Raw genomic sequence first — 22,315 nt, 5'->3', positions numbered from 1 at the left:
GTAATATATCAACTTTCCAAACGTATGGTATTATCCACATTTTACCATCTTAATCGAATTAATTTCTCAAAAACTTATATGCAACCGGATTCTGAATTACATCGCAAATAATACAACTTATCAAAAAGAATACTAGTGCCTAGGTCTCCATAAAAAGCAAATAATCTTCAGTATAAAATTTGACATAAGTATTTTTTTATGTAACGTGGCAATAAAATAATGTGTATCCACACTTAACATTTCGCGTCATGTTAGCGACATGTAAGGTTTACTAAAAGCATTTTCTCGACGTATTTGCTTTGAAATATTGCGCAGTTACTCGTTTTCTTTGAACAAGAAAGGTAGAGAACTTCGCGCGTTCATATCATATCTCAAAAGTTGACCTCTAGTCAGAGGCGGTCTTAGCCATTGCGAGGCTCCGGGCGGCAGGTCTTGCGAGGCCCTAGTTTGTTCTTCGTGAAAAGTATGTGATGCGAAAGTAGGTCTGTTTGTTTGTTTAGGTATTTTTCATGTTTGAGGAGAAATGCTAAAGTTATACAAATAAATAGAGTTTTAAAATATTTTACATTAAAAGATTTACAAAATTAACAAATACAGAGATGATAAATTTTAAAATTGATATAAGTGGCTTTTCCTAAGACTAAAATCTTTAATTAAAGCGCAATAATCTAACGAATGATAAGACGAAAGATCCACGTAGATTTATCTGCTTTCTTTTGATACCTCGTTTCCTTTTTGAACTACCTGACTCAATTTTTCTGCCGGCATCACGATCACGCGAACTCATTTCGTGAATCTTGTTTTGTTTCGCACAAACAGTCAGAAATAATTTTTAAGTTTCACACAGTTTTTTTTACTTTTACCTTACTCAATACTTCAAATACTTTAATTTACACATTTCCAGCTCACTCAATACTAGAACGTAATCTTGAATACTTAGAATAAAACTGTAACTGGACGATTTCTGTACATTTCATATATTTTGAAAATTTTAATCGCAGAAAGTATTATTATCGATATAGATCCCAAAACAATTTTTTTTAGAATTTTTGTCTGTCTGTCTATCTGTCAGTCTGTCTGTACGCGCATCATGCGAAAACTACTGAACGGATTTAAATGAAAGGTGCACTGAAAGTGCTCCGAGTTAATATATAGGGTAGTTTTCATTCCAAAAAAATTAAGGATTCTTCGAGATACAGGATCAAACTTTTTATCGATTTTACTCAATAACTCCGTCAAATTTAAACCGATCTTCACAGTTCTTTTTTTTACAAAGGTATAGTACTGTCAGGTTGGTACCATGTAAGGTTGGTGAAGATCTGATGAACAGTTTCGGAAATAGAGGCTGGAACTCCTCAACGGGTAACAGCATAACGATCGCGATCAGTATAATAGCTTAGTAGAAAGTAGACTCTTAGTCATAACTAGTTGACCCGCCCCGGCTTCGCACGGGGAGTCTACCTGTTCCATAATACCACCCATATTTTGTCTATGGAATAGATAGGCTCCCTGTGCGAAGCTGGGGCCGGTCAACTAGTATTCAATAAAATTGAAAGATATGTAGCGAGCGCAACTTTTTTGTTTAATACAGATAAAAAAGAGAAATATAAACGAGCTCAGCCATAACAAAATTTTATGTTTCAAGGCACTTCACTCTACTTTTCTCATGTTTTTTTCCCGGAAAGACAAAGAGTTCCTAGGGGGATTTTCAAAAACTTACCATGTGGATTAATTTCCGGGTATCAAATAATATACAATAAAAGCGCGAGCGAAGCGAGCGCGAAATTTTTGATATATTATTTACAAAAAAAACCATATTAATATTAGCCAAAGTCCTTTTCAGGGCCCATCTTCTTAGCTAAAATTTGGTATAATTCAGAGATAGCTTGCGCACAGATACTTTATCCCGAGTTTCCACAACGTTTTTTAAAACCCGAATCGATGGGAACGAAGTTTCTGGCATCAACTAATACAATATAAAAGCGCGAGCGAAGCGAGCGCAAAATTTTCGATATATTTAAATAAGAGAATGGTAAATTCGAGCCTTCAGGTCCAAAATGTTGAATTCCTAAAATGTTGAATTCTTATAATGTTGAATTTGTTGTGTGAATGTTGAAATATTTGATTTATCGTGCAAAATGTCAGAAAAAAATACCCGAGTATGGAACCCTCGCCTCGGTGCGCGAGTCCGACTCACAATTGGCCGGTTTTTTTTTGTGAATGAATTACATATAAGCATATGCGAATTAAAAGCTTACTTTTAAGATTCAACATTTAATTTTGGGAATTCAAATTCAACATTTTGCGAATCCAACATTTTGGGATTTAACATTTAGCAACTCCGAAATTCAACATTTTGCAAATTCAACATTTTACGAATTCAACATTTTAAGCCTGAAGGAATTCGAGAATTAGTCTATTTTAAGCTTTCTTTGTCTGGGAGTTTGAACCCCCAAAACCTTACCAGTAACAATTTTGTAACTCATACTACAAGCAAAATAATTCTAAGGTGACAAGAACTGACGAACGAAATAAAATACGGGGATTGCCCGAGCGATGAATTAGTTAACTAACTTTATTTTAATTTACCGTTATTTAATAACCTTAATAAGTAATTAAAGATCAGAATCAAAAGTTTTAATTAAAAAATATGTTTAAAAAATGTATATTTTTTATAATTTGCTTGGGTTGTTGCGCGAGGCCCCTGCAAGAGCGAGGCCCCGGGCGATTGCCCCGTTCGCCACCCCCTAAGACCGCCACTGCCTCTAGTGTAGATTTCAGATGAGTTGTTGTCTATTTCAATTGTAGAACAAAGACAATTTATCATTCACGAAATCGAAAAGAAAATTAGGGAACTTAACAAAGTTTAATTTCCAGTCAAACTTGTTCCAAATGAGACTCATAAACTCTGACATGTAGAATTGTCGAATGACTGAATTTCATTCATAAAATAATATGATCTGTGATCTATATCTATTTCAATAATCTTAATACCGTTTAAAGTTACAACTTATAAATTAATCTTAAAACACTAACGTAAAAACAAAGTTTTACTCAAAGATTTGTTATGTTTAGTCAAACTTTTTGGTACTCATAAAAGTTGTTAACCTTTTCTAAGTAGGCCGTGACAGCCATAGCCTTAACTTATATAATCACAAAAGTTTCAACACATACGAGTGCGTTACTCAACTCAAGCTAAGCTATTAATAAATAAGTAGCACAAAGGAATACTAGTATTTAGCGAGTACGAAGTTTTCCTTACAATTTTCTTGTTAACCTAATTGATAAGGTTAATTCTTAGCATTGTGTCAAAAAGTAAAATAGCTAAATACTGATATTAATCAAATAATTGAATTAAGCAATATTAGAAAAATGTTAAATGTTTACTGTTGGATTAAAATAATGCGTTAGCTTGTATTTTGAAATAGGTGATAAGGATAACCTCTTTAATTGAAGTCGAGTCAAAAATCAACAGCTAATCTCTAAATATGGATTGATGCTAAGAACTGAACCTAAAGAAAACTATGACGTAATAACTAGGTATATACCTGCATGACGAATCACGTAGCAAATTAACTATATTCCGTCTCAGTCGTCAGAACAGGACAGAGCTATGTACGCTATTGCTCTGTCTCTTTTCCTCTACATAAATTAATAGCTTCCCCTCGGGTAGCTAATATGACAAAAGATATCATAAGTGAGTGCATTTTCAATCATAATAAATGATTTTATTATTGAAATTGAAATTACATTTCGAAATACAAAAAACTGAATTGAAATTATCAATTTTTAAATTTAATTTAAAAATTTAATTTCTTTATTATTTCAATGAATATATGAATGAAATTATTATTTAATTCAAATTCGAAATGAATTTCGAAATATAAAGCAAATTCGAAACAAAATGCAATCTCACCTCAAATCAATCTTGTTCTACGACCACAAAGTTAAAAAAATCACTTACAGAGAAAAAATGTCCTCAAAATTTACAACAGAACTTTTTTGCTTTCCGATTCGTGCGTGGGCGGTGGTCGATTCCTGATCTTCAGACTTTTATACATAGCTACGGCGAACACAACAGCTATTATACCAATCATAGCTGTAAAAATGGCGGCCCCAGACAAGACCTTGATGGCAATTCTCGCGTATTGAGCTGCTACTGTTGAACATCCATGTCTTTCATTCGCCAATTTATTTGTGAACGCGCAATCAATGGCATACGGGTCCAACCAGCCACGGTAAAAAACATCACAGCACGACATTGGGAATTCAGCTTTCCAATTTTTGTAGTCCCTAGGACTGTCAGCTCCACAGCAATGTAGTTTCCTCTCAATAACTCCAAAAGCGGTCGCGACTTCATTATCATTCTTCGCTTGGAAGTAAACATCCCAAACTGTGTCTTTAACGAAGTCATCCGTGGACTTGTTGTCGGCGAATACCAAAGCAATCACTGCAGCGGCGATAAGTAAAACAATTACTATAGACATCGCTGTTACATACATGGTCAGTAATCCTTTGCTCTTCTTTCTTGCACTGGTAAATCCGCATACAGACACTCCAATGATGAGAAGTGCCACTATGAAGAAGACCCATGGTATCGCTTGAGGCCAATACACGGTGTAATCCAGCAAGTAATGGTTGCTATTCCTTAATTTAGTGAAGTCGTGAACTTCACAGAAGAACCAGATGGACGCCGAAGCAATGGCAAGTCCGAGTATCAAGAAAACTGTGTTCAATACGTAGAGAACAGCTTTGGAAACACTGAGTGACGACATTTTGAATTGTTTGAAGGTTACAATCAATTTTACAACCACGCGCGCGTTTCGTTCAGCGGTATCCAATTGAATGGCGTTGAGGCGATGTGTTGTATTTATAAAACCTTACTAGCTTCCTAGGCTGATGATGAGTCATAAGGATCAATGGAATAGTTAAGATGACGTCTGGATCATGTACTTGTTTACGTTTGTGGTCATTTTTGATAATTTCAGATGGGATGCGTCGTTCCGGTAATATTTTCCGTTCAGAATCCATACTCTGTTTGATAAAATAAAGTAAACTCAACAAGATAGGTTAGCTTTAGTAATTCTGATTTTAAAAAGATAACCCATGCTCAAAAAAGTACTTAACTAATTAAAATTAAAAAATAACTTTTTCATTCATTGATTTAGTTAAAAAAATATTAGTTGTAGTAGGTATGGCTTGAAAATGACATTAATTCTGAGATTAAATGAAAAATAAATGTTTGATTTAATATCAGAATTCATTGATTTTATTTTTAAATCATTTAATTACGAAATAATAAAATTTTTACGTATTTAAATTGATTTAAGTACATGGAAACAAAATAAAATTATCAGTTCAAGATCTTTTCATTTTTACGTACTTTTCACACATCAGATGTCTTTGGAAAAGTTTTCAACATGACTGTAATTAAATAAAAATTAGTTAATTATAAGTTGTAATTAACTATTTTTTATTTAATTATTAATATACTTATATAAATATAATTAATTACTTAACTATAATTTGTAACTAACTTAAGGGACCAGGAAGGACTATGTATGTATGTATCTATTCTACTTAATTGCATCCAGTCCACTGCACTTATTAGGAACAAGACTTTATATAGCAATCGAGGTCGCAAGCAGTCTGCCTTTCAAGTGACTAACTTAGGCAAGTATCTAGCTAACTTATAGGTTTAACAGAAATGAGTCTTTGGTTTAACTATAGCTATAGGTAGGTTATCACTTTCCCCTTCTCTTACAACTCTTTGAGAGATAAATGCTTGCAAGCCTTGTTTTGTCACTTTATATTAAAAGAAAATCGGTCAAGTGCGTGTAGGAATCGTACAGGAAGAATTCCGTACCATACAAGAAGTAAGCACTTTTTAGTTTTTTTTTTAATTTTCATGGCAGCAATTTTGAATTTTTTTGTATTTTTTGTAATTGTGGCAATAGAAATACACATTCTGTCAAAATTTCAGGCCTCTACCTATTATGGTTCGCGAGATACAGTCCGCTGACAGACAGACGGACGGACGGACAGCGGAGTCTTAGTAAGTGGGCTTCTGTTGGTAACCTTCGGGTTTTGAATCCTAGAAAATATGCGAAGCGATGATAGTCTGCTGATCAATGCCGCGTCGTGGATGGGGCATTGACCCGAGTTTTGTACGCTATACATTGGTTTCTAGCGTTCTGGTTATACCTTGTACATAATATGTAGAAATAGAGGTACCCCTATTTACCTGATCAGCCCATTTCCGCCCCACTACTGAGTACGGGTCTCCTCTCAGAATGGGAAGGGTTTAAGGCCATAGTCCGCCACGCTGGCCCAATGCGGATTGGCAGACTTCACACACCTTTGAGAACATGGAGAACTCTCAGGCATGCATGATGATTGTCTAGTGGTCAAGAAGTCAGCCTCTTATTCGGAGGGTCTGGGATTCGATCCCGGGAACGCACCTCTAACTTTTCGGAGCTTTGTGCGTTTTAATCAATTAAATATCAGTTATAACGGCGAAAGAAAACACAGTGAGGAAACTTGTATATCTGAGATTTCTCCATAATGTTCTTAGAGGAGTATGAAGTCTGCCAATCCGCACTTGATAAACGTGGTGGACTAATCTGAAAAACACCGGCCAAGTGAGAGGGTTCCGTATTTTTCTCGACATTTTGCACGACAAATCAAAAGCTATTATGCATAAAAATAAATATTATGAATCTGTTTTAGAATGTACAGGTAAAGCCCTTTCATATGATACCCGCCACTTGGTAAAGTTATCTTACTTTGAAAATTGAAAATACTACCTAAATCATGAACACATTTTTTTGTGATATAACAAAATGGTTTTGGCTATTTTTCTTTACTTGTGCTACGAGTATAAGACCTACCTACCTGCCTTTCATGATTCCAGTTCAACGGGAAGTTCCCTATAGGTTTTCTTGGCAGACACGAAAGACAGACAACAAAGTGACCCTATAAGGGTTCCATTTTCCTTTTGGGTTACGGAACCCTAAAAATCTAACATATCATTCATGGAAAGGGGTCAATATCCTCAGCAATGAGGACTACTACACTAACAGGAGAAGGATACTGCGGAAGCTTCGGCCAAACTTTCGCACCTGCGCAGGCGCCGGTATTCTAGTAAACAATGGGACGCTGAACGATGACGTCATAATATGTTACTGCGAAGGATTACCAAAGTCAAGGACATAGTATGATTCGCAGTCTTCTTACAGCGTCAGATGTCTCACGTGTCAAATGATAAAAGGCATTAGTTGTCCTTAATTGAGTGTGACTCACCGAAACGGGTACCTCTATTTGATACCACAACGGAATATTCAAATTAGTATGTCTCAGAAGTACCTAATGGCCATGTTTAGTGTAGAATTTCTGGGTTTCTTGCCGGCTCCTCTCAGTGGAATCTTCTTTCTGAAACGTGGTAGAGTCCTAGATAAAGCATAAGTTTTACGTACTCTTATACTATTTAAAAACTATGCAACTACTACTATTTAAAATTCTATTAAAAAAAGCCCTTTCCAAGTTATCCCGCTTATCTCTTAGACTGCCACTTACCACCAGGTGAGATCCTTGTGATGGAATTTAGAAAAGACCGGCATAGATACATGAAATAAATAAATTTTGAGTTATAATTTTTGAAGCATTGATTAATTTAGGGGAATTAAGCCTTTTTTAATCGATCCTTTTTCTAATCAAAGAATTAGGGAGGATTGAAATACTTATTTAATTTTCAAAATCAAAATGTAATAATATATGTTAAGTATATGCAAAATATATTCAATGTACAAAATATTTTTTTCCTTGTTTTCCGAATTTATTTTACCCAAGAAGGTAGCTAGGCTACCTTCAAGATCAAGAATCACGTGCCATAAAACCACTAGGGTTCTAGATTTTGACCGCATTTTATATTACTAATAGTAATTTTACAAAGGCTTACTTTAAAAAACAATTTTTCCTTCCTGTTACACCTAACCTGGTGAAAATCCAAGAAAAACAAGTGTATGATGAAACTTTTAGATGATTTTTCAAAATTGTATGCTTCATATCACGTAAGTACTTATATCAACTTTAAATTCAAGAGTAAATTAAAAATTTATAACACCCCCGACAAGTGCAGGTTACAGTAACTAGAAAAGAGCTGATAACTTTCAAACGGCTGAACCGATTTGCTTGGATTATAGCTAAGAACACTCTCGATCAAGCCACCTTTCAAACAAAAAAACTAAATTAAAATCGGTTCATTCGTTTAGGCGCTACGATGCCACAGACAGATACACAGATACACACGTCAAACTTATAACACCCCTCTTTTTGGGTCGGGGGTTAAAAATAGGTACGCACTATGTAGTAGGTAGGTACCTACTAGGTATAAATAGGTATAGGTATTAGGTATCTTGATAAGTCCTGGCTAAAATCAGCGCTGTATGCTCTTGTGTATCAAGACATACAGCATTGCGGGTGTGCGGGCCGTCCCCACCCCGATCGCCATCTCGACCTGTCGCTACCAAGTTCATCTGCCAAACAGTATCACTAGGTGTCATTGAATAAAAATATCTATTAAAAATTGAAACCTAAAAGTGATCCAATTTTCCGTCTCGTTTCTTCGTAACACAAGATAAAGTTGAAAACTAAAACCCGACTGCGATCGTCTTAATAAACGCTGAAATATTATAGTAAAATAGTTTTTTGTCGCTTGGTATATTTTAATTAATTCAATTGTTATTTTATTTAAATTAATTCAATTCCTCAATGCCTGAAAACAAAAGTCTTCAACCAGTGTGTCCTTCCCGTCCTCACTTATGGTGCTGAAACGTGGACACTGACAAATGGCCTTGTTCACAAATTCAAAGTTGCTCAGCGAGCTATGGAGAGGGCTATGTTAGGAGTTTCCCTGAGGGATAAGATCCGAAATGAGGAGATCCGCAGGAGAACCAAGGTCACTGACATAGCCCAAACTATTAGCAAGCTGAAGTGGCAGTGGGCAGGCCATGCCTGTCGTAGAGGCGATGGCCGTTGGAGCCGGAAAGTCCTTGAGTGGAGACCGCGTTTGAGCAAACGTAGTGTGGGACGCCCTCCAGCACGATGGACCGACGATATAAAGCGGCTGGCGGGAAGTGGCTGGATGAGGAAGGCTGAGGACCGGGTGTGGTGGCGCTCTATAGGGAAGGCCTATGTCCAGCAGTGGACGTCCACAGGCTGATGATGATGATGATGATGATATTTTAATGTTGTAGTACATTTATATTTATGAACTCAGAATTTTCTCTTCTTTCTTTTGACACCCCACTCGATACAATAGCAAAAAAAAAACATTTTGGAGACCCCCACTTTTTTTGATGTAACATCCGTTAGGTCAATTTTTCGTATAAAATGTAGCCTATGTCACCCGGACCTTTACGACGAATCGATTGATACCTCATTCATCAAAATCGGCCCAGTAGTTTAGGCGCTACAGTGGAACACACAGAATCTGGATACAAACATACACACACACACACATACCTGCTTAAATCATAACACTTCCTTTTGGCTTTGCCGCAGTCGGGTAAAAAAGGAAGATAAAATCTCAACACGCCCGCTTCCTGCTTGTATGCATCATACCTACTTTATACCGACTACTACTTTGTTTACTATAAAAGCAAAAGTTGCAGTACTATAAAATAATTCCTAGTTCCTACATTCATTCAAAGAATTCGACTTTAATTATAACTCACGAAAATAAACTCTATAATTGAAGCAAAGAGTCTAATTTACCAAAAACGTTGTTTACAAATCTAGCCCATTCCTATAAATTCCAAACTAAACTCTAAATTGCATATTAACAAAGTCGAAATTACAATGCTTTACTTTTCAAAAGTAGTATAATAAAATTAAAATGTTTCATTTTTATAAGAACTTGAAGATACAAATTAATATGAGTCTTAACTAATTAACCAATTAAGTCTTAATTACCATAAGCAACCCAACTGTACACATTAAAAGAAAACAAGTTAAAATAGAATCTAAAGTAAGCGATATAAAGTCGAAATTTGATTACCACAGAACTGTACTATATAAAATGACGCATGTATGTTATTTTGTATGATAGTATGAGTCATGGCATTTCATGGTAAAGGATCAATTCTACGGGGAACGGGCTCGTAAGGTCGTTTAATTAATTAAATGTACCTAGTTACGTCATCGGATCACGCACCATGAGGTCCCTAGTTCGGTTTCCGGTACATTTCCGGTCTGATCTGGACCGGACAAGTTTTATAATACCTTGTAATACGCCAAGAAATGGTAAAATCACAATATTATGATATTTTTGGGGTTCCGCATATCCAGAGAAAAGTGTTTAAAGCTCATTGAGTAGAGTACGAATATATTTTTATTTTTTTAATCTAAAAAAACCGGCTAAGTGCGAGTCAGTTTCGCGTACCGAGGGTTCCGTACTCGGGTATTTTTGTCGACATTTTGCACGATAAATCAAAAACTATTATACATAAAAATAAATAAAAATCTGTTTTAGAATGTACAGGTAAAGCCTTTTCATATGATACCCCACTTGGTATCGTTATCTTACTTTAAAAATTGAAACACATTTTAATTGTTTTTAGTGATGTTACCACTTTCCTTTTTTTTTGCTATAAGATCTACCTACCTGCCAAATTTCATGATTCTAGGTCCACGGAAAGTACCTTATAGAATTTCTTGACAGACACGACACACGGACAGACAGACAAAAAATTATGAGGAAATGGAAGGGAGGCCATCAAAGTTGCCAGTTTTAAACTATTTTAGTGACGGGAGCTATCTCTAGCACTAAATTAGTTAGGAATATGAAATTTCGGTACAATAAGGACCATAATATAGTGTATTTAAACAACAAATTAATTTTAAAAATTAATTTGTTAATTAATTTTAAAAATGGTTTGTAAGCAAAACAAACGAACATTTTTTGGGTTTTTCTTTCACGGTTCGGAAAAGAAATATTTCATGATTTTCCTAATTATGTACGGAACCCTAAAACAGCGAAGCCCGACTCGCACTTGGCCAGTTTTTAAAGGTGACAAAATAACTGACAAAAGTATAAAACACTATACAACGTGTGGTAGTCTTTATTTAAACTTTAAACTAGGTATGTAGAGTACTATCTAGCTCGAATGCCTTCTACGAAAAGTCGTGAATTTCTTATCACGTCCACCATATTATTTTATGAATAATTTTAACCAAATAGGTACGTATATCTACATTCTACAAGTATTTTACCTGCCTACAATTAACAAGTTTTTGAGTTATTCGTCATCGATGATATCATTAGGTAATAATATTACATGACAATTCAAATTAGCATTTCGCGATGTTATGGGACTTATGGGACAAACAGGTTATTGCTGTACCTACTTCGCAAATCATCGTAAGATCGTAGAATCATTGTACTTATCGTATTCATTGGCTTCCTTCAACGCGCTCTCGGATGACAATGATCGATGGGATCCACTCAATGACCGGTGGGCATCGTTGGTTCAGGAGTTACTGAGGTACGCGGAGAGCATTGAATGAACAGCATCATTCAGTAGATACATTCAAAATTTAAAATCTTTTATCGTGTCATTTGTTCTGTCTTTACGTATTTTGTCTCTTTTGTGTTTGTATAATAATTCATCTACTTAGTTAGTGTAAGTGGCACTGCCGTTCAAATTAGATGTAAAAAAAAATATGTGCTACTTTGTGCTTGTGCACTTATGTATTTATTTTTTAGATAACAGAAGCACACCGAGGGAGGGGGCCGGTTATCCTTAACACAGATCTAAAAATCTAGCTAGGATAGCCAGTTCTTGATCTTGCAACATTTTTCAAATTGTATATAGTTATACATATACTTACGCCAATAAACGTGCAAATTGTTCGAGATCAAATACTATGTATGTATGTAACAAGATTATTGAAAATAAGCGAACTACTATCTACTGAACTAGAAATAGAACCGGCTATCCTAGCTAGATTTTTAGATCTGTGTTAAGAATAACCAGCCCTCTCCCTCGGTTATCTAAAAAATAAAGACATAAGTGCACAAGCACGAATGCTTAAAACGCATATAAAGGTGCGTGTCCAGGATCGAACCCCTGACCCCACGAGTAGGAGTCTCTCCGTCACTCGCTCCATACAAACGTAGTTCGTCTCTCATTCGAATACTAACCAATCATACTCAATGGAATTTTGTAGAAACGTTCCGCGAACTAATATGTATGCCTGTGGTTTTCCAGATTTCCGTTAAAATATTCGGTTTCAAAGTCACGCGGTCTTAAAAATTCACATAAAAATCTTTGAGGCCCTGTAATTTTCAAACTACTTATTTAAAAAAAATCTAAAACACCACAGGCACAGATATTAGTTTGTAGAATATGTCTGCAAAATTTCATAGACTTTGGTTGCTTAATATTCAAATGAAATTGGGACTACGATTGTATGGAGTAAGTGACGGAGAGAGCCCTGTTAACTACTAGGCTATCAGCTCTTGTCCATTCTCGGCCAAGTACCGTAATTACAAGCTAGGATGCGGAACCAATAAAACATTGGCGATTTAGTCGTTGTTTGTGGTTGTAGGTAGTAATTGCAAATTGGCGTAACAACTAGGCACAACCACCAACTGAGCAGTAATCAAGTCGGCCTTGAGAAGAATTGGAAGATGATCCGATTGCCTATTCTGCGACTCGTGCGCCTCCTACCTAAACGATCGCGAAACTAATCTATCCATACTAATATTACAAATGCGAAAGTGTGTCTGTCTGTCTGATAGCTTTTTACGGCACAACAGTTTAACCAATTTGATGAAATGTACAATATTAGCTTATATCCCGGGAAAGAGATTCAAAGATTATCATTTACATAATCTGTGATTGTATAATATGCTTTTTTTAGGAGCATACTTTTAATAGATTTTTCAAACTTGTGTAATGTACTCAGTACATTAAATCACATCACACTATCACACTAATATTATAAAGGCGAAAGTTTGTATGTGTGTGTGTGTATGTAGGTATGTGTGTATGTTTGTTACTCTTTCACGCAATAACTACTGAACGGATTTGGCTGAAATTTGGAAAGGTAATATCCTGGATTAGCACATAGGCTACTTTTTATCCCGGAAAATCAAAGAGTTCCTACGGGATTTTGAAAAACCTAAATCCACGCGGACCGGACGTAGTCGCGGGTGTCAGCTAGTCATCAATATACTCAGATGACAGGCAATTCTTTTTTATACAAAAAATAGCAGATACCTACTTCATTGAACGACATAAAATTAAAATCACTTGGGAGCATTAAGTATATTGATTAACAAAAAATTTTGCCAAAACATTTTTCGGTTTTCCCCTCGTGGGGTTTCCATTACCGTAATTGCGATTAAAAAGATACGAAACAAGGGGGTGGGGGGTAATAATAATAATATGAAGGGGTTGTTCTCATGGGGGTATGAGCACGCAAGCCTTAATATAACTAGGGTACGGTAATCGAACCATCAACTATGTCTAAGTAGTACTTATAGATAGATAGATAGAAAACATTATTGCACACTAAACATGAAATAACCAAGACAGAACAAAGAAACCAAAAACAATTGTATGCAAAGGCGGCCTTATTGCTCAGAGCAATCTCCGCCAGGTAGGTATATAGGACTGACATAGACATCTGCTTAGAAAAGATTTTTGAAAATTCAACCCCTAATTGGGTAAAATAGAGGTTGAATTTGGGTAGTCCACGATGACGAAGTCCGAAGACAGACAGACAGAGAAGACGAAGACGCGGGCACAAGCTAGTATATTATAATTAACTTAAAATATATACAGTGATATATTCAAATGGCATTCAATTCAATTTCATTGTTTACCCTGAGTAATCCACTTCCATAAGTGGAACAATTATGTGTCGCACGCGGCAGGAATTCAATCGTTTGTCTGTTACGGCATAGCTCCTCAACTCATGCACAGCAATGGCGGCGCAATGTGAATCGACGGTGTTCCTTATTCCCAAGGTGTCATATACCCATGTTTATAATTGCTATTATAATGTTATTTAACAGGGCTCTCTCCGTCATTCGTTTCATACAATCGTAGTTCCAATTTCATTTGATTATTAAGCAACCAAAGTCCATGAAATTTTGCAGGCATATTCTAGAAACTAATATCTGTGTCTGTGGTGTTTTAAATTTTTCTAAATATGTAGTTTTAAAATTACAGGGGCTCAAAGATTTGTATGAAAATTTTTAAGACCGCGTAACTTTGATACCGAATATTTTAACAGAAATCTGGAAAACCACAGACACAGATATTAGCTTCTAGAATATGTCTGTAAAATTTCATGGACTATTCAAATGAAATTGGAACTACGATTGTATGAAACGAGTAACGGAGAGAGCCCTCCTCCTAGCCTGTCGAGACTACAATACCTATCATCATCATCATTCAACTATCAACCCATAGTCTGCCTACTCCTGAATAAGAAAGGTTTAATATTATCCACCACGCTGACCAAGTGCGGATTGGCAGACTTCACACACCGGGAGCGGTGTTTCCAAAAATCCTGAGGTTCACCGAAAGTCCAAATACTAATTTGCATGGAGATAACTTGAAAAAAAAACCTGCCAAGTGCGAGTCGGACTCGCGCACCGATGGTTCCGTACTACATTCCGTATAGTACGGTATTTTTCGACATTTTTCACGATAAATCAAAAACTATTATGCATAAGTAAATAAAACTTTGTTTTAGAATGTACAGGTAAAGCCCTTTCATATGATACTCCACTTGCGATAGATATCCTTCATTGAAAATTGGAAATACTAATTATATTTTGTTCATGAACACATTTTATTTCATTAGGTTTTCTTCACAGATACGACAGACGAACAGACGGATAGACGGACAGACAGACAGTAAAGTGATCCTATATGGGTTCCGTTTTTCCTTTTGAGGTACGAAACCCTTAAAACGGCCTTTCATACATTTCATCTTCTATCCATTTCCAAAAATTCTCTTTTAGTGCTTACGTCATAAAAGGAACTTAGTGTCAAAATTTTAAGTTTCTAACCTATGAACAACGATAATATAATACTTATTCATAGTTTCTAACCTAGCTCCTAGCCCTAGGGGTTTAAGGCGGTGCGTTGTTTAGATCAGTCAGTCAGTCAGGAGTCAGGAAAAGTCTATTATGTATAGATAGATAGATATATCTAGATAGAAAATGTAGGTAGATGTCATATAGTATCACGGTTCAGTTTATGACCTAATCTTCGTCAGGGTCATATCACAAAGAGATCTCACACAATCAACCCAGCGAGGGTACCCATATAAATCATCATAAATCCTCGAGATTAACACTCCCCAGCCAGAGTGCTGCGACCCTCCAGTAGATTACACTGAGCCCCTGCTTTAATTGAGTTAAGTGCGGCCCTTAGGGTCTAAAAACTGTATGGCCCAAATTAAGCCAGAATTTACAATAGTACACTTCACTTTAACAATCCAATTATCCCTTCTTAGATTGAAACGGAGCTTGAATTTGTTTTGGAAATTAAGTATCCTTCTTGTTCTTAGGAAATACTTGGAATTTTATTTTAATTCAAATTCAAATTCAAAATATTTTTATTGAATGAGACTTTTACAAGTACTTTTGAATCTTCAAAGTATCTACCACTGGTTCGGAATGCCTTTTCTACCGAGAAGAACCAGCAAGAAACTCGGCGGCTGCTCTTTTCAAAGATTTAATATTATGTACACTATTATGGCATGTATAAATTGAACAGGATTAGATAAATAAACGAGGAAACTCTTCTTTTGGTGGTTTGGTGGCTCTTTGTAGTGCCAGATCAGCACAATGCACTTCGCCTGAGGAAACTCTTTGATTTTCCGGGACCAAACGTAATCTTTGTCCGTCTTGTCCGTCTTCAGTGCGCAAGATTTTTCAAGGGTAAGGGTTATTCAAGGGGCGCGCCAACAAATTCCTGAAAGGCCAGCAACGCATCGGCGGTACCTCTGGTGCTGCAAATGTTCATGGGCGGTGAGTAGTAAGGGATTCGCCGGTTCTGCCCCAGGCCCTGGTCCCCTCCCATGCCTTGCTGCCTCAGCCCCCTCCGTGCCTCGGTCAAAACCTAAAAAAAAAAAAAAAAAAAAAAAAAAAGGTTTTGGGGTACGCTGAATCGATTGCGCTCACTCCCAACCTCGTATCTCTCACGGTTGCAAAGTTAGCTTTTCGAAAAACTAATCCCTAGTTCGTTATCTAATTGCTTAATCACCTACTAATTACGCTCTATTGTTCGCTGGCTCGATGCTTTATTGTATGGGTTTTTAAGGTTTTAAAATGGGTTTTATTTGCCTTCGAATATTGATATACATAACTCACAAAAATATATTTTTTTCTACTGTATTTATATTGAATAAATCTACAAAATCTGAACTTGTATAGTAACCCGTAAACATGAAATACAAATACATTATACAATATTCTCCATAAAGAAAAGAAAAATCATAGTATTGTAGGTCCCCTCTATTTTACAAAATCTCGAAATAGTACTCATGTTAATTTATTATTAATCTCAAATAAAACAAACACGCACTATTGCTATATTAAAAATATGTCATGACTAGTTAGCAAGCAAATTTCAAACCAAGAACATGCCATTTATTTATGTGATGGGTGTCTTTTACATTTTCCTACACAGGAGAGATTAGAAACCCACCAACAAAATGTGTTCATATCATTACAGAATTACCAAATAGTGAACTATCTAAAAAAAAAAAATTGGTTTGGACAACCATCATCAAACAATAAAATAAAGTTTGATAAGCGTTTTTAAAACCAATAAATTCATGCTCAAACGATCCCTCTAAACCTTTTACTGAGAATATTCAGAAATACGAAGTGTATAGTTTCGGATATTATATTAAATGTTCATACGATGATAGCCTTTCAAAATATGAAACATACAGCGGTCCAGATTGCACTAAAGTATTAGAGGACATAAAACTAATATGTAGAAAAAATACTTTTCAAAAACGTCCAAAACCACTAACAAAAGATGATGAAATAACTATTGCAAATTCTTATAACTGTCACATATGCGAATCAAGACTGATTGTCATATTCCTGTAATTTTACATAATCTTAGTTATTATGATGCACATTTCATTGTTCATTCATTAAATTTTACGGAAGGTGAAATCGAAGTAATACCTCAAAATAAAGAAAGATATATTTCATTTTCAAAAATATTAAATGTTAATAACCAACAGATAAGTTTGAGATTCATAGATTCTTTCAAATTTTTGCCGTGCAGTCTTGATATATTAGCAAAAAATCTCAATGACGATCAATTTAGATCGTTAAAAAGAAACTTTCTTAACTTTTTTAAAAGGTATTTATCCTTATAAATACATGACTTCCATTGAATGCTTAAAATCATCATCACTCCCATCTCAACCTCAATTTTACAATTTGCTGTCTAATTCCCGTTTCCAAAGATAATCATGCAAAAGATATTTGGAATCATTTTTCTTGTCAAAACATGTTGGATTATTCGAATCTGTATTTGCAAACGGATGTTTTGTTATTAACGGATATATATGAAAATTTTCGTGATATTTGCATCAAAACATATGGATTAGATCCAACTCATTATTACACAGCTCCTGGTTTAAGTTGGGATGCCATGCTTAAATATACTCAAATTGAGCTAGAGTTATTGACCGACTATGATAAAATAGCTTTTATTAAAACTGGAATCAGAGGAGGCATATCTCAATGTAGCAATCGTTATGCAAAAGCAAAAAATCAGTTTATGGAAGGTTATGATAAGGAAAAACCCAAATCGTACCTAACATATTTAGATTTACCATGTCCCAGTATCTTCCAACAGGTGGGTTTGAATGGATAAACACTGAAACAAACTTTAAAGTATCAGACACATCGGATATTGGCTTTATTCTTGAAGTCGATTTGGAGTATCCTAATGAACTTCATGATTTGCATTCCGACTTACCTTTATGCCCTGAAAATCTTCGTATCGAGAATTCTAAAGATATCAAGTTAGTACCCAATCTTAATAATAAAACGAAATATAAAATTCATTATAGAAATCTAAAACAATGTCTTAGTATGGGTATAAAGTTAACTAAAATTCATAGAATATTATGATTTAACCAAAGTCCTTGGTTACAAAGATATATAGATTTAATAACGAATATGCGAACTTTGGCTACCTCAGATTTTGAGAAAGATTTTTATAAATTAATGAACAATTCCGTTTTCGGCAAGACTAGGGAAAATATTGAAAAAATAGTCAATGTTAAAATGTTAACACATTGGGAAAATCATGGTAAAGTCTTAGGGGCACAAGACTTTTAATTGCTAAACCTGAATTCCATAGCTTAGCCGTTTTCAACGATAACTTGGTAGCAATACAGTTGCGCAGAACCAAATTAACTTATAACAAACCAATTTATTTGGGTTTTTGTATTTTAGACATTTCTAAAACTTTAATGTATGAATTCCATTATAATTATATGACAAAAAAAATAACAAGAATATTAAGTTATTGTATACAGATACAGATAGTTTAATTTATCAAATTTATACAGACAATTTTTATGAAGATATAAAATGTGATCAAATTAATTATTTCGATACATCCGATTATAAACAAGTTAATATTTACGGCTATCCAAAAATAAATAAATAAAAGTTGGGGTTCTTTAAAGATGAAAATAATGGGAAAATTTTAAGAGAATTCATAGGATTAAGATCAAATTGTATGCACTAGATGTGGACCATAAAACTTTTGCAAAAGCAAAAGGAGTTAATAAAAGTGTCACAAAAAATATGACCATGGAAAATTACAGATCGTGTCTACTTGACAAAAAAAAAATTCAGTATTGTAATATGCTAAGATTTCGATCCATCAAACATGCGATTTTCACACAAAACATTAATAAAACTTGTCTGTCGTATAATGACACCAAGCGGTATATTTTACAAAATGATATTGATACATTCGTCTTACGAAAGTTAAAATCAATTTCTTAAAACTATATAATATTTACAAGTAAAAAAATGAATAAAAGTCACATCAAATTACAATAAAATTTCCTTAAACTACATTTCTTAAAATTGATGGATCGAAATCTTAGCATATTACAATACTGAATTTTTTTTTTGTCAAGTAGACACGATCTGTAATTTTCCATGGTCATATTTTTTGTGACACTTTTATTAACTCCTTTTGCTTTTGCAAAAGTTTTATGGTCCACATCTAGTGCATACAATTTGATCTTAATCCTATGAATTCTCTTAAAATTTTCCCATTATTTTCATCTTTAAAGAACCCCAACTTTTATTTATTTATTTTTGGATAGCCGTAAATATTAACTTGTTTATAATCGGATGTATCGAAATAATTAATTTGATCACATTTTATATCTTCATAAAAATTGTCTGTATAAATTTGATAAATTAAACTATCTGTATCTGTATACAATAACTTAATATTCTTGTTATTTTTTTTGTCATATAATTATAATGGAATTCATACATTAAAGTTTTAGAAATGTCTAAAATACAAAAACCCAAATAAATTGGTTTGTTATAAGTTAATTTGGTTCTGCGCAACTGTATTGCTACCAAGTTATCGTTGAAAACGGCTAAGCTATGGAATTCAGGTTTAGCAATTAAAAGTCTTGTGCCCCTAAGACTTTACCATGATTTTCCCAATGTGTTAACATTTTAACATTGACTATTTTTTCAATATTTTCCCTAGTCTTGCCGAAAACGGAATTGTTCATTAATTTATAAAAATCTTTCTCAAAATCTGAGGTAGCCAAAGTTCGCATATTCGTTATTAAATCTATATATCTTTGTAACCAAGGACTTTGGTTAAATCATAATATTCTATGAATTTTAGTTAACTTTATACCCATACTAAGACATTGTTTTAGATTTCTATAATGAATTTTATATTTCGTTTTATTATTAAGATTGGGTACTAACTTGATATCTTTAGAATTCTCGATACGAAGATTTTCAGGGCATAAAGGTAAGTCGGAATGCAAATCATGAAGTTCATTAGGATACTCCAAATCGACTTCAAGAATAAAGCCAATATCCGATGTGTCTGATACTTTAAAGTTTGTTTCAGTGTTTATCCATTCAAACCCACCTGTTGGAAGATACTGGGACATGGTAAATCTAAATATGTTAGGTACGATTTGGGTTTTTCCTTATCATAACCTTCCATAAACTGATTTTTTGCTTTTGCATAACGATTGCTACATTGAGATATGCCTCCTCTGATTCCAGTTTTAATAAAAGCTATTTTATCATAGTCGGTCAATAACTCTAGCTCAATTTGAGTATATTTAAGCATGGCATCCCAACTTAAACCAGGAGCTGTGTAATAATGAGTTGGATCTAATCCATATGTTTTGATGCAAATATCACGAAAATTTTCATATATATCCGTTAATAACAAAACATCCGTTTGCAAATACAGATTCGAATAATCCAACATGTTTTGACAAGAAAAATGATTCCAAATATCTTTTGCATGATTATCTTTGGAAACGGGAATTAGACAGCAAATTGTAAAATTGAGGTTGAGATGGGAGTGATGATGATTTTAAGCATTCAATGGAAGTCATGTATTTATAAGGATAAATACCTTTTAAAAAAGTTAAGAAAGTTTCTTTTTAACGATCTAAATTGATCGTCATTGAGATTTTTTGCTAATATATCAAGACTGCACGGCAAAAATTTGAAAGAATCTATGAATCTCAAACTTATCTGTTGGTTATTAACATTTAATATTTTTGAAAATGAAATATATCTTTCTTTATTTTGAGGTATTACTTCGATTTCACCTTCCGTAAAATTTAATGAATGAACAATGAAATGTGCATCATAATAACTAAGATTATGTAAAATTACAGGAATATGACAATCAGTCTTGATTCGCATATGTGACAGTTATAAGAATTTGCAATAGTTATTTCATCATCTTTTGTTAGTGGTTTTGGACGTTTTTGAAAAGTATTTTTTCTACATATTAGTTTTATGTCCTCTAATACTTTAGTGCAATCTGGACCGCTGTATGTTTCATATTTTGAAAGGCTATCATCGTATGAACATTTAATATAATATCCGAAACTATACACTTCGTATTTCTGAATATTCTCAGTAAAAGGTTTAGAGGGATCGTTTGAGCATGAATTTATTGGTTTTAAAAACGCTTATCAAACTTTATTTTATTGTTTGATGATGGTTGTCCAAACCAATTTTTTTTTTTTAGATAGTTCACTATTTGGTAATTCTGTAATGATATGAACACATTTTGTTGGTGGGTTTCTAATCTCTCCTGTGTAGGAAAATGTAAAAGACACCCATCACATAAATAAATGGCATGTTCTTGGTTTGAAATTTGCTTGCTAACTAGTCATGACATATTTTTAATATAGCAATAGTGCGTGTTTGTTTTATTTGAGATTAATAATAAATTAACATGAGTACTATTTCGAGATTTTGTAAAATAGAGGGGACCTACAATACTATGATTTTTCTTTTCTTTATGGAGAATATTGTATAATGTATTTGTATTTCATGTTTACGGGTTACTATACAAGTTCAGATTTTGTAGATTTATTCAATATAAATACAGTAGAAAAAAATATATTTTTGTGAGTTATGTATATCAATATTCGAAGGCAAATAAAACCCATTTTAAAACCTTAAAAACCCATACAATAAAGCATCGAGCCAGCGAACAATAGAGCGTAATTAGTAGGTGATTAAGCAATTAGATAACGAACTAGGGATTAGTTTTTCGAAAAGCTAACTTTGCAACCGTGAGAGATACGAGGTTGGGAGTGAGCGCAATCGATTCAGCGTACCCCAAAACCTTTTTTTTTTTTTTTTTTTTTTTTTTTTGGTTTTGACCGAGGCACGGAGGGGGCTGAGGCAGCAAGGCATGGGAGGGGACCAGGGCCTGGGGCAGAACCGGCGAATCCCTTACTACTGCGGTGGTAATCACTTAACATCAGGTGACCCGCCTGCTCGTTTGCTCGCTATTTTTTTAAAGCTATCCAAGTAAGATTTAGGTTTTTCCCAAGTAAGATTTAGGTTCTTTAAAAATCCCGTGGGAACTTTGATTTTCCGGGATAAAAATTGGCTCATGTCTTTTCCCTGGATATAAGCTATATCTGTACCAAACTTTGTCAATATAGGTTAAATGAATGGATCGTGGAATGGTAGCAGGCAGACTGACACAATTTCGCA

At 34.4% G+C, this 22,315-nt stretch overlaps 1 protein-coding gene across 1 annotated transcript; it reads right to left on the bottom strand.

Moving 5' to 3' along the window:
* Positions 1-66: 66 nt before the first annotated feature.
* LOC123878211 (23 kDa integral membrane protein-like) lies at positions 67-5,023 on the bottom strand. The gene is made up of 2 exons (XM_045925334.1): positions 2,761-5,023; positions 67-385 (listed from the first exon to the last, which is right to left on the bottom strand). Exon 1 carries the CDS (start codon positions 4,773-4,775, stop codon positions 3,987-3,989), a length of 789 nt encoding a protein of 262 aa, XP_045781290.1. The 5' UTR covers positions 4,776-5,023; the 3' UTR covers positions 67-385; positions 2,761-3,986.
* Between the last annotated feature and the right edge of the window lie 17,292 nt (positions 5,024-22,315).

Source organism: Maniola jurtina, chromosome 25 (assembly GCF_905333055.1).
Source record: "Maniola jurtina chromosome 25, ilManJurt1.1, whole genome shotgun sequence".
NCBI lineage: Eukaryota > Metazoa > Arthropoda > Insecta > Lepidoptera > Nymphalidae > Maniola > Maniola jurtina.
This window is presented reverse-complemented; position numbering and strand designations above follow the sequence as displayed.